Source organism: Chlamydotis macqueenii, chromosome 15 (genome assembly GCF_036417535.1).
Source record: "Chlamydotis macqueenii isolate bChlMac1 chromosome 15, bChlMac1.mat, whole genome shotgun sequence".
Taxonomy (NCBI): Eukaryota; Metazoa; Chordata; class Aves; order Otidiformes; family Otididae; genus Chlamydotis; species Chlamydotis macqueenii.
In genome coordinates, this window is record NC_141570.1 from 17,800,610 (window position 1) to 17,826,987 (window position 26,378).

The 26,378-nt window shown below is 37.8% G+C and overlaps 1 protein-coding gene across 1 annotated transcript in view; it reads right to left on the reverse strand.

The window, feature by feature from the left end:
• GRIN2A (glutamate ionotropic receptor NMDA type subunit 2A) overlaps positions 1-26,378 on the reverse strand; it is a 173,013-nt gene that overhangs the window by 42,904 nt on the left and 103,731 nt on the right. The window contains exons 3-7 of the mRNA XM_086759680.1: positions 14,853-14,967; positions 7,484-7,689; positions 5,851-6,019; positions 5,573-5,726; positions 1,032-1,157 (exon numbers count right to left, since the gene is read on the reverse strand). Of these exons, the coding sequence (XP_086615806.1) occupies positions 1,032-1,157; positions 5,573-5,726; positions 5,851-6,019; positions 7,484-7,689; positions 14,853-14,967 (770 nt within the window). The remainder of the gene's footprint in view (positions 1-1,031; positions 1,158-5,572; positions 5,727-5,850; positions 6,020-7,483; positions 7,690-14,852; positions 14,968-26,378) is intronic.

The following is a 26,378-nucleotide window of genomic DNA, read 5'->3' on the forward strand; positions in this document are numbered from 1 at the left end:
TGGCTTTGTAGGTGTTAAGTATGCTAAATTATTATTTAGCACAATTCTGGCACATGAGGTGGCACAGAAAAGAACAGCCTAGCCCCTAGATTCCCCGTGTCCATATTCACCTTTGATTTCCCCTTCCTAAACACAGCGTTTATTTTGGATAGAGGTTATACATTTACCATCATACTGAAATGATAACATCATTTGAGTATTACAATAATCCCCTTCTTCAGGGAACAGTCAATCATAATCTAGAAAAAATATTATCTTGTAATAGTCTCCAGAACTCTATTCACCAGGTTGGAAGACCTCTTTTTATAAAATGAAGCAAGTATGATTTAGAAATTAAAAACAGGCTACATTCTCAACTGTAAGTAAAGAAAGAGAAGGATGAGGGCACCACAATACATGGAATCCTCATTCGCAGGTCAAAGTGCTAATAATATTCAACCGCAGCTTCCACTGAGAAAGGCAACCTCTGTACTAAATTTGTTATGCTGGTATATTTTGAAAATGAGGTTTCTATAACCAGGGATGCTACATAGAAAGAAGTAATGCCCTTCTGCCAATGGCCTCTTTTCAAGGCTGAGCTCATTAGACTTTTTATAGGGACTATATAAAACCACATACAAAGTAACTGCTAGTTATCCAGATTATCCACAAAACCACATCAGTTTAGATCAATTTATCTGAACTAACCATGAATTCATAAGAGTCAAGAGTCTGTAGAATTTATTCCAATGGTTTTTTAAGCTGACACTCTAGAACTGACACAGTATACTAACCAAACACTGCCTGAATACGACTCTCTCTGATTCCACTTACCCTTGTATATGTCTTTATTCCAATGAATTAGAATACAAATATGAACTTATAAGCCCTCCCATATAAGAAACCATATTTTAAATGAAGAGCAAACAGTTTCATAGTCACTTTTACTGCTTTATTCCTATATTATATTTATTTTAAAAGACAAAGGGCAAAGAATGGGAAATATATGATGGTTTTTATAGCTTTAGGGTTGTGTAAAATGCAAAGCTTACCTCTGCCTTGTGCTAAGTTCCTGTTATATCCCACAGGACTGAAGTACTCAAATATAAAGACAGCCATGGCAGACACAATGAGAAGCATAACAAACATCATCACCCAGACAGAAGCACTAAAAGGCTCTGCAGCAAAACAGACAAGAGAAAACAGAAACACAGTTGATTAAACCAGTCACAGCACAAGAATTCTAATGTCTTCAGCTAGGCAACCCCTTTAAATTAGCTTTTACCAAGCAAAATGCTAGTAAATAACTAAGTAGCAATAGATAAAGAACCGCTGTTGGTATATACACAAAATTAATACAGGCAAAATCTTAAATGTCAGTTGCAGTTTAAAACCAAAGGTGCACACTTTTCATCAACAAAGGCTTCACTGACACCGAGTGAAAAATAATTGATTTGACTTGCTGCTTATTCAGTCTACAATCAGGTAGCCCATTTCTATTTATCCTATCTTATATGCATTTATCAACAGAACGGTCCAACAATTAAGACTGTTTCTGCAGAGCAAAAATAATCAAGCCTATGTTTAATACATTTGGTAATTCAGTGAAGTAGACTTCTCTCTTGTTTTCAATCCAACAAAATGCGTTAGGGAAAACAGCATTCAAACTAATTTTTTTTATTTCAGAATTTTTTTCTCTCTGTTTTCACTGTCATCTCCTGCAATTAAGATGTTTTTACCAATTGCAAACACATCCTTTTGAAAGACTCATTCTCATCTGGGAAAACTTCTGAAATAAAAATTTTTTATGGAAAACTAAATGTTAGTTTGAAGGACAGAAAAAAAAAAACCATGATTAAGTGAAAAAAGTAGGCTGGAATAGAAAAATTAAAATACTTTCAAATACCAGACTAAGGACCAAATTTCTGAACAAACTGGATATGGTAATGGTATGTGATAACAAAGTTCTTAAATATCATCTTGCCCAATCACAAATCCTCTGTCATTTCAGGAGTGGCTGTGGTAGCTGTCATGGTATAAAGATATATGCAAGAAAAGTTTTGTATGGCAAAGTCATATCTCTTTATCAGATAAGCTGCTTTAGAGGCATTTTATATCCTAATTTCGGTAGATAATACAAATGTGAGTGTGCTCTGAAGTGTGAGAAAAAAAAATCTTAGTATACTAAATTAGGACAGACTCAGGAAGCACTTGAAATGACAAAAAAAAAAAATAGTATGCTCCAGTGCTTTGCCTGGTTCAAAAGCCCAAGATGTTCCTCCATCCTAACTTCTTCATTCTTTGAATTTAAATTAAGATTTCAATCACTGAAAATTCTTCCATCACTGCAGGCAACAACTACGAGTGGGAGTTGAGGTATGCTAAGCCCAATCGCCCAATCTGAACTAAAAGGGCAAAGCAGGGAAATTTTAAGCCAAACTGTTCTCTTTCTGGTATTAAGATAAGGTTAAGGAATGGGGGAGTTTATTTTATTTTATTTTAAATTATTTTATTTTTAAGAGAGGTCATGAAGTTCTCTCAATTACTGTAATTATTTGTTTGGAAAAGAATAGTAAGTTAGCAAAATAACAGAACCCTTAAATGGCAGAGAAAGATCCATTCAGATGCAGACAGGTAAAGGACATTATGTAGCCAAAACCAGTTAATAACAAATATTCTATAAATTTACATATTAACTGAATTAAATTGGAATTCACATCAAACTATCATACCATTTTGACAGCATTCTTACAGAAGAAAGTCTGATAAAACTCTTTTGAAAAGCAACAGCATAGAAACAGCAATGGTAATTTGTCAAAATCTAAATAAGGCAAAGGGCAAAACAAGCCAACATGAAAGACTGAGCACTAAACAACAGTTTAAGCAGAACACTCTTTAATAATGTAAGCAGTCTGGTAATGAGGTGGAGGATTAAAGAAGTAATACGAAAACAAAAAGCTATTTAGAATAGCAAGCAGTGAGACTGAACAAGAACAAAATCAAATTAATAACGAAGTCGATCTTCCTGTCATTTTAGAGATCAAATTACACACTCAGCACCGTTCTTTGATTCTCAAAGGACAGAAAGAGAACTTCCCTCAGGTAGGCAGCAGGCTTTATGAGAATTTTCAATAAAGCTATGATACAGCAGAAACATACTAATATATGGCTTGTCAGTGTACATTTCAAATGATTGGCAATGGAGAATATTGAGCAATGAAAAAGATGTGTCACTCCACTAACTTCCAGTTTTACCTCCCACCACCAAACCCAATACTTAAACAATGCAGAGGGACATAGATTTCCTATTGCACCAATGCCTCCAAAACAGAAAGCTGACCTAACCTATGAACTCTCTCCCTCTTAAAAATACAAGAATTTGGATTTCAGGTTTCCCTTATTTTGTTTGTTCCTTTAAATAAAGTTGAATCAAATCTCTACAGAATCTTTAAAAAAATTATTTGTGGATCTAATCTATACAAATTTTAGTATTACATGAAAATATTTTAATGTGGATAACATTCTCATTTGAAGGAGACACTCACATCAGAGTCAGAACACAGCAGACAATAAGGAAGAGGCTGCCAGCCCATTAGTTACTTAAATCTCTTGGACACAACCCCTGAAGGGAAAATCGAGTTCGGACAAAGTCCTGTACTTGTCTACATTCATAGTAACAAATCACAAAACCAGATATTTAAGTGCTATTTAAAAAAAAATTGTATTTGACAGATTTTTTAAAAATCTTTTTTAAAAATTATGTAAGATTACTCTATTCTGAGACTTTCACTTAATGGAAACAAAATCAGTCTGTGAATGAATTCAGTTATCCACCTGATAGTATTTTGCATGGCAAAGCATTTTACTACTCTGCACACCTCGTCGAAATACAGTCAATTCCAGTAAAGTGGCCGTTTCACCTATGTCTTAAAAAACAGAACATACCTCTGAGAGCACAGACTTGATTTACTAGTCCAGTAAATCAGATTTCTGCAAAAGTAATGCTGCTCTATAGAGCTTTATAAGAAGGAGTTATTTTTATTTTTGAATTATATGTATGTCCAACTAAACCAATAATATTAAATGCATTTTAGAAATCTAATAACTATATTGTTGTGAAAAATGCAAAAGCAGCCTCTCATTTGATGGCAGCTGTAAGTAGGTTTTTAAGAGGCAAGCAGAGTTCATAGTAAAAATCAACTGCACTTCCAGCACATTTAGAAAACACCCTAGTACTTTCAAATGATAATTTTAACATGCTGCAACTGCAATTTTAGAAATTAATTAACTTTACAAGTCAATGACTTACAGAAATGAAAAGACATCATCTGAATATTTTCATTAGAAGTACAGTCTCTTATAATTTCATTTAAAAGTCATTCATTCATTAAACAAAAATATAAACCACCAACAAAATCTGTTTAGGTATCACTGTGTTTGGAGAGTTATTTGATAACTTACTGTGTTATATTACTTGCATCATCTCTGTAATGTGCCGTTATGGAACAAATATAAGACATAATCTCTGTGGCTGAATAATGATTCTCCTGCAAGAAAACCCAATTATTTGCCCACTTGTAGCTGCTACTACACCAATGATCTGCTCCTCAATGGCTACAAGAGATTTCAGTGGAAGTGAAAAACTCACACTATGCAATCAAAAAAGAAACCACTAAATCAATGATGCAAAACTGGCATCAATGTTGACGCAATGGACTTAAACATACTAAACTATTCCATACTGATTTTTTTTTTCCAATTTCACTTAAACTATTTTAGTGTTACTAGCATTATTTTGCTGTGCAAAATCTCTTCAAAAATACTGTGCCCAAATATACTATCAGGAACACAACAGCATTCTGGGCACTTTTGATCCATCTCATAGCTCATTCAGCTTCAGGTAAATTCAGGCTAACCACTAAATACAGAAGCAAACAGTAAGCACTAAAAGAGGGAAATAATGAAAGGAGAAATGAACAATTGAAACAAGAAGCAAATAAGGAAAAAAGACCAGAGTCTTTGTTTCTTTATATCCTTTCTGTCCAGCCTATCATTTCTTTGCTGTACCTCCACTGTTCAGCTGCATCAATGGAGAAAACAACCAGCAGCTCTCCAGTGCAATAGTATGGTGTTCTGAAGCCAGAGGTAACATCAAATTAGCTGTCAGAACTCTCCTCATCATGAGGAAGTCTCTTTTTCTTAGCTACTCTACAAGGAGTTTTAAAATTATTTTATGAATGTGAATGTTTAAAAGAGATTAAATAATTCATAATGGGCTAAACAAGCATAAATTACTTTGTAAAGAAGCACTTTTTTTGGGACGCAATTTTCCCAACTGAAGATTTTGGGGGATTACTTTTCATATTGTAATCACTGTCATTGGTTGTCACTTACTGCATCTGAAACCAACAGCATTGTCTTTATGTGCTAATGATCACGTTAATCAGCATATCAACATGGTACAAACCTCCTAATGTAAAATTCAAAACTAGACAGAAACATGTCAATGCACTATATAGCTTAACGAACAATGAAACCTACGCAACTCTATAGAAATGCAATTAAATTATCTGGGTGTGTTAGAGAATCATACCTAGAAAAGCAGATGGTGAAACTGTGCCATTGCTCCGTGACACCATGACACTAATCCCAGTCTCAACAAATGGCACTGAAAAGTCAACCACTTCAGAGCGCTCTTCATTAATAGTGAGAGACCCCACAGCCATAACTGCACGATGATATACCACCTGATCCACAAAGAGAAGACACCACCAACATTACTCAGTAGAGAATACCTCATTTCTCTAAAAGAATTAAAACCAAACATTGCTAAGTTCTTACTTAGGAGCTCTTTTACCTAACAGAACTTACTTCACCAATCATTCCATTCCACACATTATTGACTTTTTTGCCATGTTTCCCATTAGTCACCAAATACAGGTCATATGTGAACTTGACAGTTTTAGACAACTTCTTCAAGATATCGATGCAGAATCCTTTGCAGCATTTCTTTACGTTAGCTCCCTCATTAGTTGAGTTGCTGAAAACAGAGAAGAGAGAGATAAACATTTCTACTGGGAAAAACAGAACAACTGCAACAGCAAGATTCAGCATATTGGGAGACAATATTTTTTATGCTTGCAAGTGACCATGTTTTGCTGAATCAATGGAGAAATATTCCACAGGATGCTTTATATGGTGTTTGTAGCTCTTACTAACTATAATGCAGTTGCTTGACGAGAGACAGACAGAAGATAATAGTAGATCTTGTATGACATGCTTTCTGCTGCAGTATCCAGTCTACTGCACTTCTCCATCAAGACATACAGTCTCCTCTTACTAATCTCTCTCTTAGGCTTAGATTAAACATTTATTACTTTTGCTCTCAAGTCATAAGACTACATGTCATTCAGTAATTGGAGAACTTTCTAACATGTAAGATATATAAAGGCATAGCAGTTCACCGTACTGAAAATGGATGCTGCACTTTTTATGCACTTTGAGAATCTGGATTTCAGGCTGCCTTTGAGCGCAAAGACGAGGACATTCCCTGTATTTTTTTTCTGAAATGTTCATTTCACAGCCTCTAGAAGTTTTTAGTACAAACACCTTCAGAAGTCAAGGCAATATTTTACAGTCTTTGAAAGAATTCAAAATTAAAATAAAACTAGTTTAGAACTTGACTAAGTACAGTTATGTAAAATAAATGTTTCTATGGACTTCAGGAAGCATGTGCACAAGCATGTATCAGTCTCTGGAAATCTTCAGAAACATGCATTATATTTCCTAACATCTGCTCAGTAAAAAAAATGTTGTTATTATAATTCAGTTCATAAATATGGAGATTGAAGCACAGATTGGGTGAAACAACACTGATAAATACACAATGAGAAATTTTCCACTGATTTCTAATGACCACTTCTAAGTTCTAGAACAATCAAAGCAGGGGACTTTTCTCCAGGTAATTTGTCACAGTGGTATTTTATTCTGGAGAAGTTTATCCTGCACCAAATTGCAGCATAAACACACATTTTCAATAGGAGACACTCTCAGATTGTTAAAGAGTAATTAAAACGGGCATATTTCAACATAACTGGAAACAATTCAAAGAGGACTCATTAAAACAACACTATATTAGAAGGCAATCTTCTTTCATGTGACTGAAAAGGGTTAACTGTAGTTGACTTTGCATTTACTACAAACTTACTATCTTGTCATTAATTCAATGTGACTTACATGTATACAACCAGAACCTTTCAACTTATTAAGAAGGAAGATGTGCGAACAAGAGTATACCATGTGGGAAAGGGAAAAAGAAAGAAGAAATAAAATACAGAAGGAAAAAGATAGGAAGCAAGAGGAAAAGAACAGCAAAGTATCCAAAAACAATTAGACAATGAAAGAAGCAAAGGAAAGAATTAATGAGAGAATAGTGGAATTTACTTTTGCACTCAGGGGAAAAAACAATAAAATAAAAAAAAAAGAATGCTTTGTATTTACTTACTTAATTTTGACAAATTTACGACATGGCACAGTGTTTTTTTGGCAACTTTCCATCAAAGGATCCACGTCCTCAACAATGACAAAGGGAGCCTCCTCCAGGGTGACAATACTCAAATGATTATCATCTGGGTCGCTGTCTGCAAAAGAGCTGTACCTCGGCCAGACTGAGTACTTCAGGCTCAGTGAGTTGTTCTCCCATTTCCCCACCTGAAAGGCCGAGATACACAGGCTGCTGATGTCTGCTTGCTTGCTTTTGACAAATGAGATGTGGATAAGTGCTGGGATACACGTACAGGAAATTAAACGTCAAAGACAGTTGTCTTGGGTTTTTATTACCAAAATGACTTTAGAACGTTTTAGTAATTGCATTAAGTTAGAAAACACAGTGTGGCAAAGACAAATAAGGTAACATTATTTTAGAGATAACAGCTTTTTAAAGACTGGATGACATCAGTTAAACTATCTATCACCTGGCTATAGCTGCACTGAAATTTGACTTGCATCATTTCCATTTGGGTGAGAACAGCAACCAGACCCTCCATTTGTAATCAAGACCAACTTGCAGTAATAAGAAAACAGTTCTCAAAGAAAAAAAAAAAAAGAAAAAGGAAACTAACCTTCCCCACACATATACATCAGACTGATAACCAACTTATGATATCATTTCTGTATCTTCTCAAAATAGAAGACTCCTCTTATAGTTTGAAAAGCCACTAGGGTTCCATCGCACTTGAGCCAGGTCAAACCACATTTCTAGTGAAAACAAGTTCAATTGTGTATGACTTAGTTCTTATTAGAAATAACATATTTTATTCTGCTTTAGTCAATCTCAGTTTTTAAGGGAGATTAAGAAAGCATACCCCACTTTACAGTAAAATTGTCTATTTACTAATATAAATTATCCCTTCTAAATTAACCTACATTTCTTTCCACTTCCAGAACACCAGAAAGGGGCATACAATTTAGATATTTTGAAAACTCTAGCATTTTCTTCCTCAGATTGTGTTTAACAACTTTGTATCCATAAATCTAATTGCATGTTTTATCTGAGTAATTATGATAGATAATATAAATGAGCTAGCAATCCACAAAATGTTTAACCTAATGCATTTCAATAACTCTTCAGCTGCTTACGCTAAACAAATTATAACATAATCATGAGACTGCTAAATATTTCTTTTGCAAGAAAAACAGTGGGGATTAACAGTACAATGAGAGACTCGGGTCCTAAAAAAAAAAAAAAAAAACTGTAAAAAAAATTGTCACCCACCATCTGTCTTTGAAAGACTTTAAAATGAATCACAAAAATTCCCAAAGAACATGATTTGTATCCATTCCTATTTAGGGAAGCATATAAGCACATGCCCTTTGCAGTTTCCTTTCCATTGTGTTTGTAAGTCAAGATGTTTTGCTGAACTTCAATGTAGGAGGCAGAAATGCCAACTCTCTATACACTTAAACTAGGAAATTCAAAACATCTCAAGGAAATTAGGAATTCACAATTAAATCAATGGGATCTGGGCACAGGATTTATACGTGCAGTTCTAATCTTAAATTTAACCAAAATACAATGCTTTAAGCCTTTGCGAGAAAAACTATTTCATACAACAAATCTATTTAACTTTACTTGAGAGAGTTATATTTCAAAAATAGTTTAATCAAGTTATGGTATATAATTGCATTCACAGCAGAGCCCGTGCTGGTTTACGTTAACTTACACAGTGTCACTCACATTTATGCCCTAAGTGCAATTGATAGTATCCCATTTTTACAGGGTGAAGAGTTGAAATGACACAGAAAAGCTGTAGAATAAGAAAAACTTAAACATGAGCAGGTTCCTGTCTTAATGAAGAGAATTTATGACGAGAACTTTTCAGAAGATAATTTCCAGTATTTCAAACACACTTCTTGAGCTGTCTCATTTTTGTGAAGACAGTAATGCTGAGCAAATGCAAAATCTAACTCATCTTGCTTTATAGCAAGATTATGTATTACTTTTTTTTTCATCATGCTTTTCCACTTAGAAGGAAGAGCTACTCTGGCAAGTTTTAAGTCGTTAACTAGAAAGCATAAATTGAGTTATTGAGCAACAACAGGCAGCTGCAGAACAAGGCACAAGAGCAAAATCCTTCCTCCAGAAGCAGCACCTGCTGTATAGATTCTGCTGCAAACCTTTGTGACGTTTCACGTTTCTGTTCGTGTTTCACAATGGCAATCTAAATTTAAATGACACATTCATATCCTATTAATAGGGAGTGGTTTACAGTCCTGGGTGGTTTGAAGCCATCCATTTAAAGACTTTGAAATTTTCAAAGTTTGCTGCACAATCTCCTATGGGGCAGGCAAAGGCACCACTCTTCCCTTGTGGCTGCTCCTTACGCTGACGGGAAGGCCCCAGTATGGCGGCCAGGAGAGCTCACAGGAAAACACAGTACCCAGAGAGGTTATAAACAAACAGGAGGAGAGAGAAAAGCTACTACCTCCTGTCGCCTCATTTTTCAATAGGGAATTGGTAATTAGCACTCACCAAATCCTCAGTGGTTGGTACAGTTTTGGTACTGGGAAATGTCCCAAATTCTATGTAGCACAAGAGTTCAAACTCAGGCCTGAGAAGCCATTTTATGAGTTGATTATGTCATTAGAAAGGAAAAGAGCTAAACAAATTGACAGGCCCTTCCTCCGCCTCCCAGTGAGGGAGGACTTTTGGTCACCCTCAGCACTCAGTGAAGATCTCGCAGCTCTCCAGAAACATCCAGATGGCCACACCTTGACCTCCAGAGAGGAAAAGCTGCCCTGAAAGTCTTCCCATTCTTTAATCTCCTCTCTAATACTGGCTGTAAAGAGCAGGACCAAGGCACACTTCAGCACCGCTTTCCATGGTGGCTGCAATTCCTTTACAGCAGCAGAGAGGACAGAATCATCCTCCTTGGGACTACAGGGTTTAAGAAATACTGCACAATAATTTGTGCAATTCAAACAATTCAGTACAGTAAAGGTCAAAAGGAAAGGCCTTTAGGCTAAGCAAAAGCTCACTGATACAGAAAGAATATGCAATTTTTACTTAACAGTAAGTGTCAGGAGAGGCATATTTACAGGAAGACTAAATACACAAAGCAACAAGGATGGAACAAAGGAAATGACAACCAGGCAGCTGTTAAAGAGCATGCTGTTTCTGCTATGGGCAAAGATAATATATCATGTTAGGCCTCAGAGCCACTGACAAAAGATAGACCAGCAAATGGATGATTAGATCATGCAATTTCATCTGTTCTAGTTAAAATACATGCGTTTCTTCACAACTTTTAGGGAATGTCTAAAAGATCCTTCAGCTGTCATGACTCCCGCTCAGAAACCAATTGAGATTTCAAAAAACACTACCCTGTACCATCTCAGCGACTTTTTATTATCACAGTACTCTGACAAAAAGCTCTGTCAGAAATCTGGCCGAGCGGTAGGTTTTTCAGTTCTTGTCCAGCGACGTTTCAGCTATACCATGAGATATGATAGCTGTCTTTTCTCGGCTACATGATGGTGGATGTCAGTAGCCAGATGGAGCTCTCTGTGAAGACCTTGGTTCATTTACTCCAGGCAGGAAGCACACACCCTCTGCCCACTCATTCCTACTTAGATACAAATGTGTACAACCTCACACAGAGCTTGTAAATCTGGCCTATGCTAGTTAACCAGAGAAAAATCAAGTTCTACATTAAATCCTGCATTAACGGGATTTAGTATAAACCTGAACATAAGTAATGGTTCTTGCAGTGGCGTTTAACTAGCAGTTGTGCCCTGTAGTACCTGTTACTCTTGCTTCTTGTAAAAATTCATTGGCTACAAAAACGTAGGACACTTATATCTCACAAATTCTCCCAGAATACAGACCCCCACGGTAATTTTATCAGCATCTATCTGTAAGCACCAGTAAAAATTGTTTTTACCCTGGAACTTATCTTTACAAATGGAATACACTTATCTTTAAATGCTGTACAGTCCTCCCTACCTTACTTAACATATATTATATGCACAGCTAATTAAATCATCTAAATTTTGCCTCTGTTAATTATATTCTAGTATATTATTTTAATATTGGATTGATTTGTTTTATTTCCACATTAAAAAAAAAAAAGAAAAAGACTGGCAGACTGTGAAGTTTGCAAGGCAGTGAAGTTAATGGGCCGGGTGAGAGACACCCAGGTCCCACCCCGCTGAGAGGAGCTTCATGGGGGAGCTACAGCTGGTGCTGCTGGACCTCTGAGGACTTTTCAGCACTAGCACAGCATTCCTGTGGCACTTTGGTGATAGCAAAGTGGGCAAATTTATCAAGTTTCACTGAAACAAGTATATTAAGCTTGTCTTTCTAAAAATCTCTTGCCTGAGAACAGCAGTCCCTTTGCCTGTCAAGATTAGCAGCAAGAATATGAATGTTTGATGTCAGAAATTTGAGTAGCTGCTTTAGGATCTGTCAAAATATCTTCCTGGATGCCTGCTGAACATGCCCAAAAGTTATTTTCAGACTTCTAACTATTACCATCCGACCAGCTTTTTTCAGAATCTGATATAGGACAAATCCCTCAGTCAAACCCATTTACATGTGAAGTTACCACTTCAAAGTTTTGATACTGAGTCATTTGTAAAGGAAAAGGAACTTATTTTCCTAGGGCTAAGATGTATGGCTCTTCAACTATGGTTGAACGGATTTTCTAGAACTTCAAGCCTCAAGTTAAGTATGTCAATTTTGAGACCAAGGGAAAATTGTATTTAAGTAAAAGCAGATTATTATACTAAAACAAAACAAAACCGAGTTCTAATATTAAGTCTTGTATTTTCAGGAGAATACTGCATAAAAACACCTTCACATAAACCACAATTACTCTTTCATACATAAATAATAAAGTAGCTTCTTGCAATTTCTATGTACATTAATTACATTACAAGGATTAGCAGGCTGTTGCATTGTCAGTTTTTCACATGAGTAAATAATTTAATTAGATTCTAGGATTTGATATTTTCAATATAGGATTGAAGATATTAAATAAGACTTCAATAAAACAATTCTGTGATACTCATCGCAATACTGTAATTGGAAGTAAAAGTTTGCACCTGTCTGGAAACTCAGAGCAGGAAATGTTAGATCCCAGATGAGTAACTTTGACAGGTCTGAAATTGAGCAAAACAGCACAAGGAGAAAGGAACAAGGAGAAAGAAATTTGCTAAGAGATATGGGGTGAGAAATGCAACTTGGAAAGAATGTTGAGATGACACTAGAGCTGTTCAAATAGGCCAGGGAGTGGGCAAGAGCCTCCTCATGTCTCGAAACCAGAGGAACTGCCCCATTATTTCTGAAGCGGCCAGTGACGCTCTGCTGATGTAAATGTGGGGTGCTCCGAGACAGCCGAGAGCTACACCCGGCTTGCCAGGATAATTGATTAGTCAGTTTATTTGTCTTCATCCACAGAGGCAGGGATCAGCTTGTGGTCAGAAAAATAATTCTGGTGGTGACAGCCTGTTCTTGGCTGCCTTTCACTTCTCCCCTCTGACATAATTAAAGCTGGCCCCCTTCCCACAGTCCTACGCTAGACAAGCAGACAGGAAAGCTGCAGCAAGGGGCAGGCTGTCTCTACCGAAGTTACTTGCCCAGCCTGCTACCATAGAAGGGCTCTAAAACACAGGAGCAGCTAGAAGTAGATGCATACTTTTTTTTTTCTTGGCAGGAGTCTCCCTTCAGTCCCTCTTTTTTTCCTCCTAGAAGGCCCTCAAACACAACAATCAGCAGGAAGGATGGAAAACTGCACAGACAACATAAGCATCATCCTACAGAGAGTCTTGTTGCCCAGCGTAGCAGGTGGAGTGTGCACTGCTGCCGTACATCACGCACAGTTTGATACACCAAAACTTGCACCAAATCTTCCATTGTCTGATAGGGAGTCACTTGAAGGTTAAAACAGGCTCAAGCAATTTCTTGGAAATAATGTCGGTTCATATGTCCAGCATTTCTTCGCTGCTGTTAGCTCATTTTTCAAAAACATCAAACCTATCCCCTCTTGTGCTTTGAACGCTCTCTTTAGAGAAGTTTCAAGGTACAAAGTGTATTAAATTATTATAACATAAGCATTGTTGGCTGCCTCTCTAACCATTTTCTCATTTGGTGCCTTATACTAAAATTCCCCAAGTAGTACAATATTTTTTCCAGAACATTATATATGATTTGCAGACTGTTGAAGAATTTTAAAATAGAATAAGAAATTTTCATAATGGTTACCGAGCAAAAGATTCCTCCAACGACTCAGTTTGACACATTTGGATGGGATTAAATTTGTCCCGAGAATTAAATTTGCATCAAAGGAACATAAAGAAATGCATAGCATAATCTAGGCCTACTCTCCATGTTTTTGCATGAAGAGCATATTTACTTAGATGTCCTTCTGTAATTCTTATTTTGTCCTTATTACTCAACATCATGAAGAGTCTTGGAGTTTCATAAACTGGAGCTTTAAGTTGATATTATGGGATCCTAACACTATAAGAGAAAGCCTTCATAGATTTCAGCAACAATTTAGATAATGTAGGATCATGCCTTATGAATTTAAAATCAACTTGCTGGATGGCACAGATGTATTTTTTCCTATATTCCCATATATAGGTCCCGTGTTTTTAAAACATGGGACCAGAGATAACCTGCAAAACTCAGAGCCAAAACAATCACAGGCTGAGGTGGGAGATTTAAAGAAAAAAATGCTTATGATAAATGTTTTCTTTTATTACTCACATATATGATTAATTAACCCTGATATTAAGACACTTTTCCTTTTACTTTATGGGGATCACTTGCCTACCAGGAGAAGATTCTGAGTTTTTTAAAGCAAAAGTTATAAGGATTATCCTCCAATTCATCAGGAATTTCACATGTTAAGAAGAAAGAAAGAAAGGGGAGGGAAAAAAAAAAAAAGAAAAAAAGCATGTACTTTTACTCTAAAATTTGTCAAATAACACAAAATTAACAAATGAAAGGACTAGAGTTGTCAAGATGTATAAATCCATCCAAATTTCCAAATGTAAGTTTTTACAGCCCAAGTTTCTGGAAATTTTTCAGTCATCCATTTTATTTTACTAAATTGTAAGAAATGTAAGGTGTGTTTCACAGAAATCTTCTGAAATCCATGTGGCTTATCTTCACTGATATGTTATTTTCCCTGATAAAACTCCTTAGATCTACTCAGAAAAAAGGTAAAATTATCTTTTCTGAACTCTTGTGACAAACCTGCTACAGCAGAATATCATCATTGACATCTGTGATGTCTACTTGCCATTAACAGAGTTCTACCAAGTCTCTCCTATCTGCTCTCACGTCTTTACCCAGCGGGAATGCTCACCTTTTCCCATTCGCGATCGTTGTTCAGTACAATCACCACCAGCCTGGGGTGTGCTTGATAACCATCTGCTGTGAAGGACAAATCTTTACCTTCCCAAGTCACATTCATCATAAACCTAGAAGGCAAGGAAAAAAAGTTCATGGAAAAATTAATGAGCTGTCCGGCAGTTAATGAGCAAGCTAGATCAGTCATCAGAATCGCCGATGAAACACATGCACTAAACCCTGTTAATGCTGTGGAAAGGCTACATCTGCAGCGTGGGGAGTCTGAGCATCTCAAGGCAGTCCACAGCAGAAGATAAAGCAAAATATTGTTTACATATGATTTTTAATGCGGACATCATTTTCAAAGCAGTTTCCACATTATGTATGACCCATACACACCATGAATAATCTTTCTGGCACTTTGCACAACCTCACCTGTTTTTCAGGACCATTTTAAACGTGTCTGCATCAGCTCTGTATGTAAGATTATGGTACTGTCTTACTGGAATGATACTTAGAGGTAAGTGCATCTACTTTGGCTTCACCTGTTCAGACCCCCAAGAGTCCTGTCAGCCCTTCCTGACACTGCAGCTGTACACAGTGTCTTTGTGACACTGATGCCTTCAGCCAACAGCAGACATGAAAACTTTGAGGGGGTTGATAATATTTCAGTTCAGTAATTTCAAAAAGGAGAAAGATATATGTTTCAAACTTGTTTGTATTTAGGTTAATTTTCAATAGTTTTCAAAAGAAATATATATTAATTAGCACTTTAAATAGAAAAAAAATAGAGGCATTCAGAATAAAATGTACAGGAAGAAATAGGATTTTTTAAATTTTGTTGAAAATGTCTGTTCAATTCCAAATTCCCTGCCTTTAGACTTACCAGTTTGGGCACTGAATTAATAAAATTGTTTAGTTAACCACAGGCTCCTTGTTCAGGTACAAAGGAGAAGACTTATTCAGCTGAAAATTCTTGTACGAATTTATGTCAACAGAAGGAAATTACGCAGTGCTACAAGAGGTACCACAGTACCGTTGCTTGCTTTCTCTGCTCTCCTGTATTGCCACGCTTACCTGCACGTTCTGAGGACAGACAGAACACTGTTTTTTACAAGCAATCCTGTCATTAGCAATGATTCCATCAGCTCTACAGAGTCTGACCCGCTCTGACCTGGACTGTGCCATCAGGGGACAGTTATAAGAGTCTTATAGCTTTTCTAGCCATAGATTTGCCCCTGAAGCTCTTAAATTCCTTATTGAATTTACACCAGTTTTAATATAGTCTACCTACTTTTTCCATTTCCTGATTAGTATGCATAGTTTTTTATTTCTAACTGTTGCTTTCCCATTCACCATCGAAACATGTACCCTCTTTTCCAAAACATTGTCTTTTCATGGATTCAGAAATGCTGGCATTCTGGCCATCTAATGAACTTGACTTTCCTCAAAAATAATTTTCTCTCAAAATTTTCCACAGATTTATAACATAAATCCGTATTTATATCCATTTCCACATATCTTCAGTGTTTCACAGTGAGAACAGCTTGTTTCCACTGCTCCAGGGTCAGAAAGAGTGATGAGAAATTGCACTTCTTATGTAAAGTGCAAATACAGGGAACTTATCGCCAAGAGTCTGAACTATCACAGCACACAGGTCAAGCTCCCTGAACTGTGATATTGAAAAAATTCTGTAATTTTATACATTACCTGAAATTCCACCACGTAAGAAAATCAGGCATGAAAGGGAAGAGAGTTAAAGGCTGGTATTGGCATTGGTGTTCTCTGGTCATGTTGAAAAAAATCTAAACCCCAGACTGTCAGTGTGAGCCTGACAAGGCTATCCTGTGAGTGAGAAGTTAAACTGCAATTCCAAATCTTGGAGATCCCATGGCACTTCCAGAAGATAATGCACCCTCCATGGGATCCCATATCCATGGTCTGAAGTTAACTGTATTGAACTGCACTGAATTCTCAGTGTAGTTCATTGAAAGGAATTCAGTCCAAGCTTTCATCTAGGTGCTTTCCTTGGGGAATCCAAGTCAACACCAATATCATTCCATCCCACAGACAGATGTATTTTGAAGGGTGTTAAAAGTTACTGTAACTATTCTTCATACCTTGCTCTGTAATGTTCTACCCACAAAAAACCTGATACTGGTTTACATGTTTGTTTGTTTTGTAGCAGTAGCACGGTCTCCTGGTGAATCTGACAGACAAAATTCTTCAGCTCCACATTCAAAGAAGGCGGCTTTGTATCGACATAGCTGCCTGCAAATCCCAACAGCAGAAGCACACTAAATAAAAGTATATAAACCCAGAAGAAGTAATGGCACTGTAGCCGTAACAGTTAATAATTAAATGTGCACTGCCCTAAACAGCCATATTAGCATTGTTCAGCACTGCTTTGACAGCAATTTGTAAATTCACCCATCGTAATAACTCATATTTTGTGACAGATTTTCGGAGTGAAAATTTTCCCCTTGGCAGAACTTTGCTCCTCAGTTGAACTAATTTCCCATATATTACATTTTTCATCCAGCACTGAAAGAGCTTGCTTGGGAATAAAAAGCTTGTTTGCCACCTTGAGAGGAAGTGGCAAACCACCAAAGAGAATTTGCTTGTGCATACATGTAAGAAATCAGCATCGTGTTAGCTCACTGCTGAAAATCAAATGTATTGTGACCCAAGGAATAAAATACCCAGGAAGTCACCGCAAGGGGAAAACAACGACATACTGTGAAACCTGCACTACTTGTATTCATACTTCTGCACCCTCTCTCACAGGTTCCCTCCCAATTCATACACGCGAATAACAGCCCCCACAATGAACACATCGTCTTATAGGGCCACGTAGAATAAATTTCAATAAAACTGAAATACGAGCATTTTGTCTCCTCCTAAGGGCTGGACCACAAACATGCACGCTGTACTACATCAGGTTTTGTGTCCAGTCGGGTTTTTAATTCCATAGCCGTTGGTGATTGGACTTGAGTTGAACCCTTCTTTCACATAGTCTGTTAGGATTACTACCCCAGATTTCAAACACCGCTCATCATATTTTGGTATTAATCTGCAAATACTCTAGCCTAGAAGCTAGTCAAGAGCCATCACAAGATGCAGTGCTGTAGCTGCAGTGATGCTCAAGTGTTCCAAAAAGAAAGATAAACTATAAATCTAAAAAGAAAAAACTGGACTCAGCGTATATTTTTAAACTGTGTGAATTTACCAGCTATTTATCAGTGAAACACACTGCAAGTTAAAAAAAAAAAGTCCCTAATCTGTAAAAGTCTCTTAGAATTGTATTGTCTGAGTCATTTACAAAGGTATCAGCAAGTGACGCAGATTGAGCTATCCTAGTTTCTCAAATTGCAGCAATAAAAAAGAACTTCAAAGATTCTTGCTTTCCCAAGCACACTTTTCTGTACAAAATTCATCAGCTGCCTGTGCTCTTCAGAAACCAATCCTACAATCTACATTCCCTTTTGAATTGTCATTTTTCCTTCACAAAAGACGGAAGTCCTGCTCCCCTTTTACTGACCAAGATCCTAAACTGCTTGTCTCTACAAAAAACAACCGTGTGCTTTTCCGTTTCTGGTAAGGATGAATGAGGAAAAGAAAGTATTTATATGATACATTATTTTTACAGAGTTTTAAGTGTGTCCGAGATCAATTCTGTGCAAGATGTCTTTGGCTTCTGAATTGGTCAAAATATATTTCTTAAGTAGTTTTGAAATTGCATATTCCTGTTCTCAACTAAATGAGGTGCTTCGTTATTTGAGCTCGTTACTTTAAGGGGGCAATTCAGCATACACCTTGGATTAGTAGTTAATCTTCTTTTACACCTCAGTAATGCTGTAGCCTTTGCAAAGACGTGATAGCAGCAGGCCTTGTGATGGTATTATGACACTAAAGTCTAAATTAACTTTTGCAAACTGAAGTTTGTGTGTTAGATTGCCCAGGTGATACATGTATGAAAAATGGGATTTGGGGGGGCAGAAGCTAAGCCATTCTCACATTGAATCCAGAACAGGTTTTTATCATGTGAAGAACCAAGCTTGTACTACATATTTCAAAATACTTTTAAACATTTATACAATTCTTTTTTGCTTGTCACCTTCCCCAACAAAACCGAAAAGAGAACTGTTGAAACCCCGCAGCAGAACACTGTTCCCATTTTGTTTACAGCGAGCCTTTGAAGCACCTAGGTGACAAACTGCTCTCGAGGCTTCCAACTTAATTTTTGTAGACTCAGAAAGATGAAGCAATTCAGGTAAAGCTTCAGATTAATGCCAAAACTGTGCAATATTTACCCATCTCAAAATTCTGACTAACCAGAAAAACAAAACATATTTGAATAAGGAGGGTAAATCCTGTAAATTATGATAACACAACTTCATTGACTCTAATTTCCATTAATAAATGGGGGAAAACTTTGCCAAAAGAATCAGACCTCAATTTTTAGAAGACCGTTTGCTAGGTAGCTGTGTAACTGAACGCAATTAGTAACAAAAGCTGCTTTTCCTACAGAAAGGATCCTTTGGTTTCTCCCTTGCCAAGGTTTAAGCCGACTTCTCCACTAACCTCTTTTCATGACATTACAGTATTTAGCAATAAATAAATTGCTAGATTTCAGCAGGGGAACCATGCTGAATTCCCAGAGTTCCCTTTAAAGCCTTCACTCTGGCGGGTGCAAGTGTAATTGCCGGAGAAACTGCTCCAAGCGCCAGCCCGGCAAAGCACGGGGGGGGCAGCCGGGAGGGGCGGTGGGGTGCAGGGCAGGGCCGGCCGGGGACCGCAGGATGGAGGGGCTGCACATTGTACGGGAATTCTGCTTTTGGAAACCCAACAGGTTGGCAAACATCCTCACAGCAAACATCCCATGATTTTAAAAGCAAATTCAGAGACAGGAAGTGCAGACTGTCTCAGACACCCTTTCTTTTGGTTGCTCTGATATTTGCTCCTTCCTTTTTTCTTTCATAATGATAATTTTATACAGATTCAGACTTTTAAAAGGAGAAATTCAGGACTTGTCAGGTTCCGGAACAGAGCAAGCTCTGTGATAACAGAGTGGTTTATAATTACTGTGAAATCCACCTAGTATCCAGCTCCCAAGAGATCCACCAGCTGGGAAAAATATAATGGGTAAGGCAGAGGCATTAATGAAAACATATAACTCCTGAGCTACCTCCAAAGAAGAGAACTAAGTCACTAGACCTGTAAAATACAGCACACAGCCTGATGGCTGCAGGGAGCAGAAAGCCCACGGGCCTCCTCGCTGCCATGAGTTCAGGCCCACGTTTCCTGCCCGCGTCCTGCAGCCCAGATCAGATCAGATAATCAAACTTGATGAATTCCTCAGGTACCATCACTGGGGATTATCATTTTTATTTAGTGCCTTCTTCACCATGGGGCACTGTTTCAAATCTGTGACAACCGCAGGCGATGAAGAAAAACAGCAGAGACTTAGGGAAATACAGGTTTCATAAAAGAAACTCTCCCCCTCCTCTCCCAAAGAAGGAATTTCCCAACTGAGCTTTAAAGCAGATGCAATGCCTCACAACCAATGTGTCATCTGGTGATTTTTCTCTTTCTCCACTAGTATGAACGAACTATTTTAATAATCTAGGCAGCCAGCCTGTCTCGGCTTGGAATTCACCCAAAACCATACCTAAAAAAGCAGGAGTGAATCCAAATTCTGTCTTTTCTTCTTTATCTTGTTGAGGCTCTGAACTGCTGGACTTTCTTATTATGATTCTACTGTGAAATCTGAAAGATACTTATCAATAGAAACCCCAAGACAAATTCTTTGTCATTATGAAACATATTTCCTAAAAATATCTCTAAAATTAAATCAAGAAATGTTGAATGTAGAATATATAGCGTGTGGTCTGAAGCATGTATAGAAACAAGTCTGAAATAAATTACTATTAAACAAGGTAGCAATGCATTTTTCAAACAGTGAAGCTTTTTTAAAGGCAATTTTATATATTAGGCTATGTAGAATTTTTTTTTTCCTAAATTCAAATCCTTTGCAGTTATGCAGAGCGCCTCTTTTTCCTCTTTGTGCTTTCTCTTCCACTTCCCCCAGCCCTTGAACTCCTGAATATAACTCCGCGATGATACCCTGTTTTGGAGCTGCATCTCCCTAGGCCTTGAGCCAGCATGGATGAATAAAATGTTGGGAATAATATGCTCAGTGACTGTGAAAAAGGAATGGCATGCCAACTACTTGTACCTCCTGCCAGCTGCTCCTTAAAGCATTACTTGCCACTAGGTCTGGAAAAGTCATTTTGCCCCAGTTCTGCAAGACAAGTGACAAAACTCTTGGGGAGCCCTTCTGCAAAGGGGGCAAGGGGAGGGAGCAGAATTAGAAAGGGCCGAGCTCCCTGGAAGGGTGCCGCAGGCTGGTGTAGCTAAACACCAGAAGGTTTAGTGAGTTAATGTTATTATTAGCAATAACATTTCATGAAAAGCACTCATATGGTTACATTTTGAATAAGCAAATCTAGCAGCATACAAAACCTGAAACTTCTTCAAGCTTTAAAGTTACCAAAAATGAGGTACTACATTGAAAATATACTCAAATTAGCTGTTTCCCTCCACAATACATCAGCAATGTATATGACTACTAAAACTTGAGTTACAGTCTTAGATCATCACCCTGCACGCAATGCACTCCTGTGAGCACACAGTGGCTCCCATAAAACCACAGCAGGATCACAAAATGGGAAAGACAAACAAAATATCCTGGAGAGTCTTAGGTGAAAGCAAATAATGTTTGGTTTTCTGCACAGTGTGTATGCTGCTAGTGGAAAAGCATTTTGATTCATATATAATTAGTTAAATAATGATACATCTTTAATCATACAATAAAGCAGATCATACTTATTTTTCCCAAGTCTTTTGACAGAATTTAAATGAAAAAATCCTCTGTAAATTGGTTGTTGATCAGTATGCAGGTGTCGTAGCCCCAATAACTGACAACCAATACAACAAGCACGTATAAACAAATTTGTTTCAAGCAAAAAAAAAAAAAAAAGTCAGATCTGTTATTATCTCAACCCTTCGAGCCCCACCTTTCGGGCGCCAAAATAACTGTCGTAGTTCAGCCCCAACGGGGACCAGACTACGCAGTCTCTCTCTCACTCCCCCCACCCTCCAAGAGAACAGGAGGAGATTTGACAAACAAAAGAAAACCAGAAAAAAAACCAAACATGCGGGTTGAGATTGAACAAAAAGTAAATTTAACAGTAATGACAGAAGAAAACAAGAGAGTGATGGAACACAAATACAGTACAATAGCTCACAACAGATCTCCACATTCAGTCTCTTCCAACTAGGAGGGGCCTCCCTTCAGCACCCTCCTCACTTACATACTGAGCATGATGTCAGATGGGATGGAATAGCCCTTTGGCTAATTTGGGTAAATTAACCCCAGCTGTTAGCTAATTAGTTAACTATCCCAGCCATAGGGGCTACCAGCTTCAGTTCTCCACCCAGCTCAGGTAAATATTAACTCTATCCTGGCCAGAACCAGGACAGCAGGAAAAGATTAACCAGATTTGCTGGATTATTCATCAAACCATTGTAGCCATTTAATCTCTAATTTTGCTGAAAAGAGGAAAACGTATCTGTCATTGCTAAACGCTGGAATCAAGATACTAAACTTGATGAATGAATATCAGGACTAGAGAGACAGCAGACCCTTGCCCTCTGACGAAGCCGCTGCCCCGCAGGCATGCTGTAAGCTAACAGCAGCGCAAGGACAAGAAAATGAAACGGGGGGTTGTCCATGGAACGACAACATTGGGTAGCACATTTCTAAACACTGTTCCCATCAAGTCCCCAAGTTTTAACATAGGGTGAGTCAGGGCAGGATCAACTAATGCATTTGTACGCGGCCCTTTGGACTTCCCATGGCTCCTGCTCTCCGGCTCAGGGATGGCGAGTAAAGGAAGCTGTGCCTGGGAGGGGTATGGAGCGCCAGCCTGCCCAGAGCAGTTTGGGCAGCTTTCTAGCCCCACACCTTCACTATCAAAAACAAGAGGAGTCTCTAAATGCTGCATATTATTTGGTTGTACTTGGAAACTGAATGTAAGTAAACTAAATGTGAACACCACGTGGTGCACACCTACCTATGAATAGACGCATCTTTGCTTTTCAGGATAATGACAACAGAGCAACAGCTTTGTCATCCCATCCATCCCTGGATGGCTAAGAGTGGTTGGAAACATTGCTGTGAAATGTATCGCCCAGGGTTATGACTTTTGCACACAATATGAGTACTCTTCTAAACAACACAGAAGCATTTCTATTTACAAAGCAGCAGCATTTTCCATGACGACTGGCAGACTTATTTTGTTTTGCTGTTTGTTTGCTTACATGTTTTCCTTTTTTGAGAGAGAGCAAGCATTTGTTCAACTGACATTGCATTAATGAGCTGCTAATTCTATTTATCCTGCTGCGCTAGTGCCAGTATTTCACACAACAGTGTTTTTCTGCCTTGGGAGAATCTGGGTCCTACATAGATGGTAAAAGATTATTTGAATCAAATATATATATGTATAGTTTTTTAATGCATTGAAAATCACCCCTGTATTTTATTTTAAAACCTTTATTCATGGAGAAAAACTAGATTTCCCACATGTATCAGAAATGAACATTGATCAAATCATTCCAAAATCTAAAGCAAACCTGATTTTTTCCTGGGTCTAGAAAACCAATAAAAGCATCTTAGAATAGCAGTGACAGGGAACGGATAAATTGTGTGCTTCAAAACATATATATCTTCAAATCAATTTAATAGTCAAAGGATTTGAGAAAGAGGGAGGAGTAGCTTTCACTTCATGGCACAGAATACACAGAACTTCTTCATAAATGGAGATGAAAATTGCTATCTAAATGTGGGAAGTTGCACATAAAGCATTACCAACCTCCATTTACGAGCAAATTAGCTATTACGGCATACACTTAGAATACTATACTGGGTTTAAAGCTGAATTAGACTGTCACTACAATAGATGGAGTTTAAAAATCCTGGGGTTTTCCTCCATTCTTGAGTTTAGTTTTTCTCAAGCATCACCTTACAGAGCCTCTTCTCTCCTTTCCACTGAGTTCTCTGCTCCTGAGCTCGCAAGCAGTGTCCCTTCGTACAACCCTACTTCTCCAGCATTGATTTCCAGCACGAACAGGGAGGCACAGTATAGCAGATCCCCAGGCCCGTAAAGTGTTTACAGTTGCTTCATCCTTTTTCACTGTGAGGATGCTCCAGAATCCTTTGTTCAAGTTAGCTCCGTAATGTAGCATCATGTACACTTATCTTGCAGTTTAAAATACAAAGCAGCACTATCTGTGGCCTGAAATATTACACTTCAGTGTAATCTGAAGATTACACTTCAGAACAAAACCTCAATTTAGGCATTGATTTGCCATGTAAGGAATAAACCTAGAATTTAGTGATGAGGGTAAGAAAGTACAATGACTTTATGTAATTCACCTTGGCATGAAGAGACTGGTCAGCTCCCAGAGACTGCTCAGCACTGCTAACTGCTTGTATGTACCTGCTCCTCCTGCACATTACATGTTACAAGAACAGTCTTGGGGAGTTATTACATAAAAAGGACTGTTTAAAGTTTATTCACTTTAGTGTAATTCTGACATTTGTTAATTTTAAAAAGCCTGCTTCTTGTTCTTGTGCTGTTGGATAAACTCAAAGAATCTCCAGTACAGAAAATATATTCTCACTTTATAGGTCAGTGTTTCACATCGGGAAGTGACTGTACGAACCACAGCGCACTACAATACAACTTCGCCTATTAACAATTTCTGTGTACATCATGCCCTGCACACTGCAGAATCTCCTGGTGAAGCCTAACCTCACTGCCCTATTCCTGTAGTCATTCAGATTTAATGAGGAAAAAAAAAGATTGTTTGAAGACAGACAGCTTATGCTGAATACTGAATACCTAATTCAAATCTACACTGGTGTATTACCAAAACAATGGGGTAGGAGACCTTTTCCAAACACGTTCAAATTTTTGTGGCTTTTCCAACTAAACCAGAGTATTTTAAACACCAATACTTTTGATGACAGAATACAATTTAAATTTCACAGAAACTGGAGTTAAAATATTAATAGTGGACTTCTTTGTACAGGTCCCACTGTTAAGGCACAGAACTTGGTTAACGGGATGCCGTTAGCTATCAGTTTTACCCCGCATTGTCAGCACATACATTAAGAAGAACCACACCAGGATCACATAATGGGTGCGGGTAAGACGGTCATCCTGGCAGTGCCTTCCAGCTGCTCTGTCCTGACAGAGTGAGCGCGTGATGGCTTTCCCAGAGCCATGCTGGACCAGAGAGCCACCCCAGTGCTGCCTCCTGTCACTCCCCAGGGACAAGTGGGGCAGCAGGAAAAGAATCACAGATTTTATGCAACACCTCTGGTAAATTTGTACAGTTTTAGAGGCAGAGGCTTAGAAATAAGAAAGGGGAGACCAAAAAAAAGTGGAAGTGTCATACTAAAGGCAAGTCCTCTCTAAGGAGAGCTGTGCAAGTTTCTGAACTTAAGTCACACGGTTTACGAAATGCATGTATGAAATGTTAAAATCCATTTACTTGGCAGTATTTGGCTTTTAAGACAGCTTCTGAAGAATCCCATGCACAAAAATGCCATTTTCATGGAAAACAACTGTTCCAGGACATCATATGGCAATAAACCCCCAATCCAAATATGCACGTGTATCTCAGAAGATTTAAAATGCTCCACAATCTCAGATATGACATCAGCACTGACTTCCCTTCCTGTGCCAATTCCATCCTGCTTTTCTGCAGAAAGCGCTTCGTCTGCAATAACTGGTCAGAACAAATTTCATAAATACTGCTTAGTAGCTTCCATATGAGATATTGTAAAGAGCTATTAAAAAAACATGTAAGATTCCCTTTAGTTCCTCTCACAAATCAGATAAGGAAATATATTACTGTGTAGCATGTATCATGCAACATTTTGGATAGAAGTAATCAGGAGTACCACATCTAAAAGGGATAATTAAAAGGAAGGGAGAAAAAAAAAAAAAAAAAAAGGAAAAGGAAAGAAGATCAAAGAATCTTGATTTAAACGTTAGCAGTTCCCAGACGACAAACTGTTCTGAGAAAACATCCATACCAGTTTGGATTACTGCAGATTAATTTTTACAGTTTTTCTAGTACAGGTGACAAAAATAAAATCCTCATGAGCAGAAGTGACAGATTTCAGTTATTAGGTGCTAAAAGTTGCCTAACTAATCTAATACTTCTATAATTTCCAGGGACACCTCTTTAACGCTGCACATCTCCTGTCTTCTAAAATATTACCAGGTTCAGGCACAGCTTCTAGAGCATTTTGGCAATTTTACCTCAGAGTTAAAGTATGCAAAGGCATGATTTTATTAACTCATCTTCATACCATCTAAGACCAATTTCTGTCACCATCTACATCAGACCCAGAGCAGTGTTTACTCTCCACAGCACATAACATGATTTCCATGTGCATCGTTAT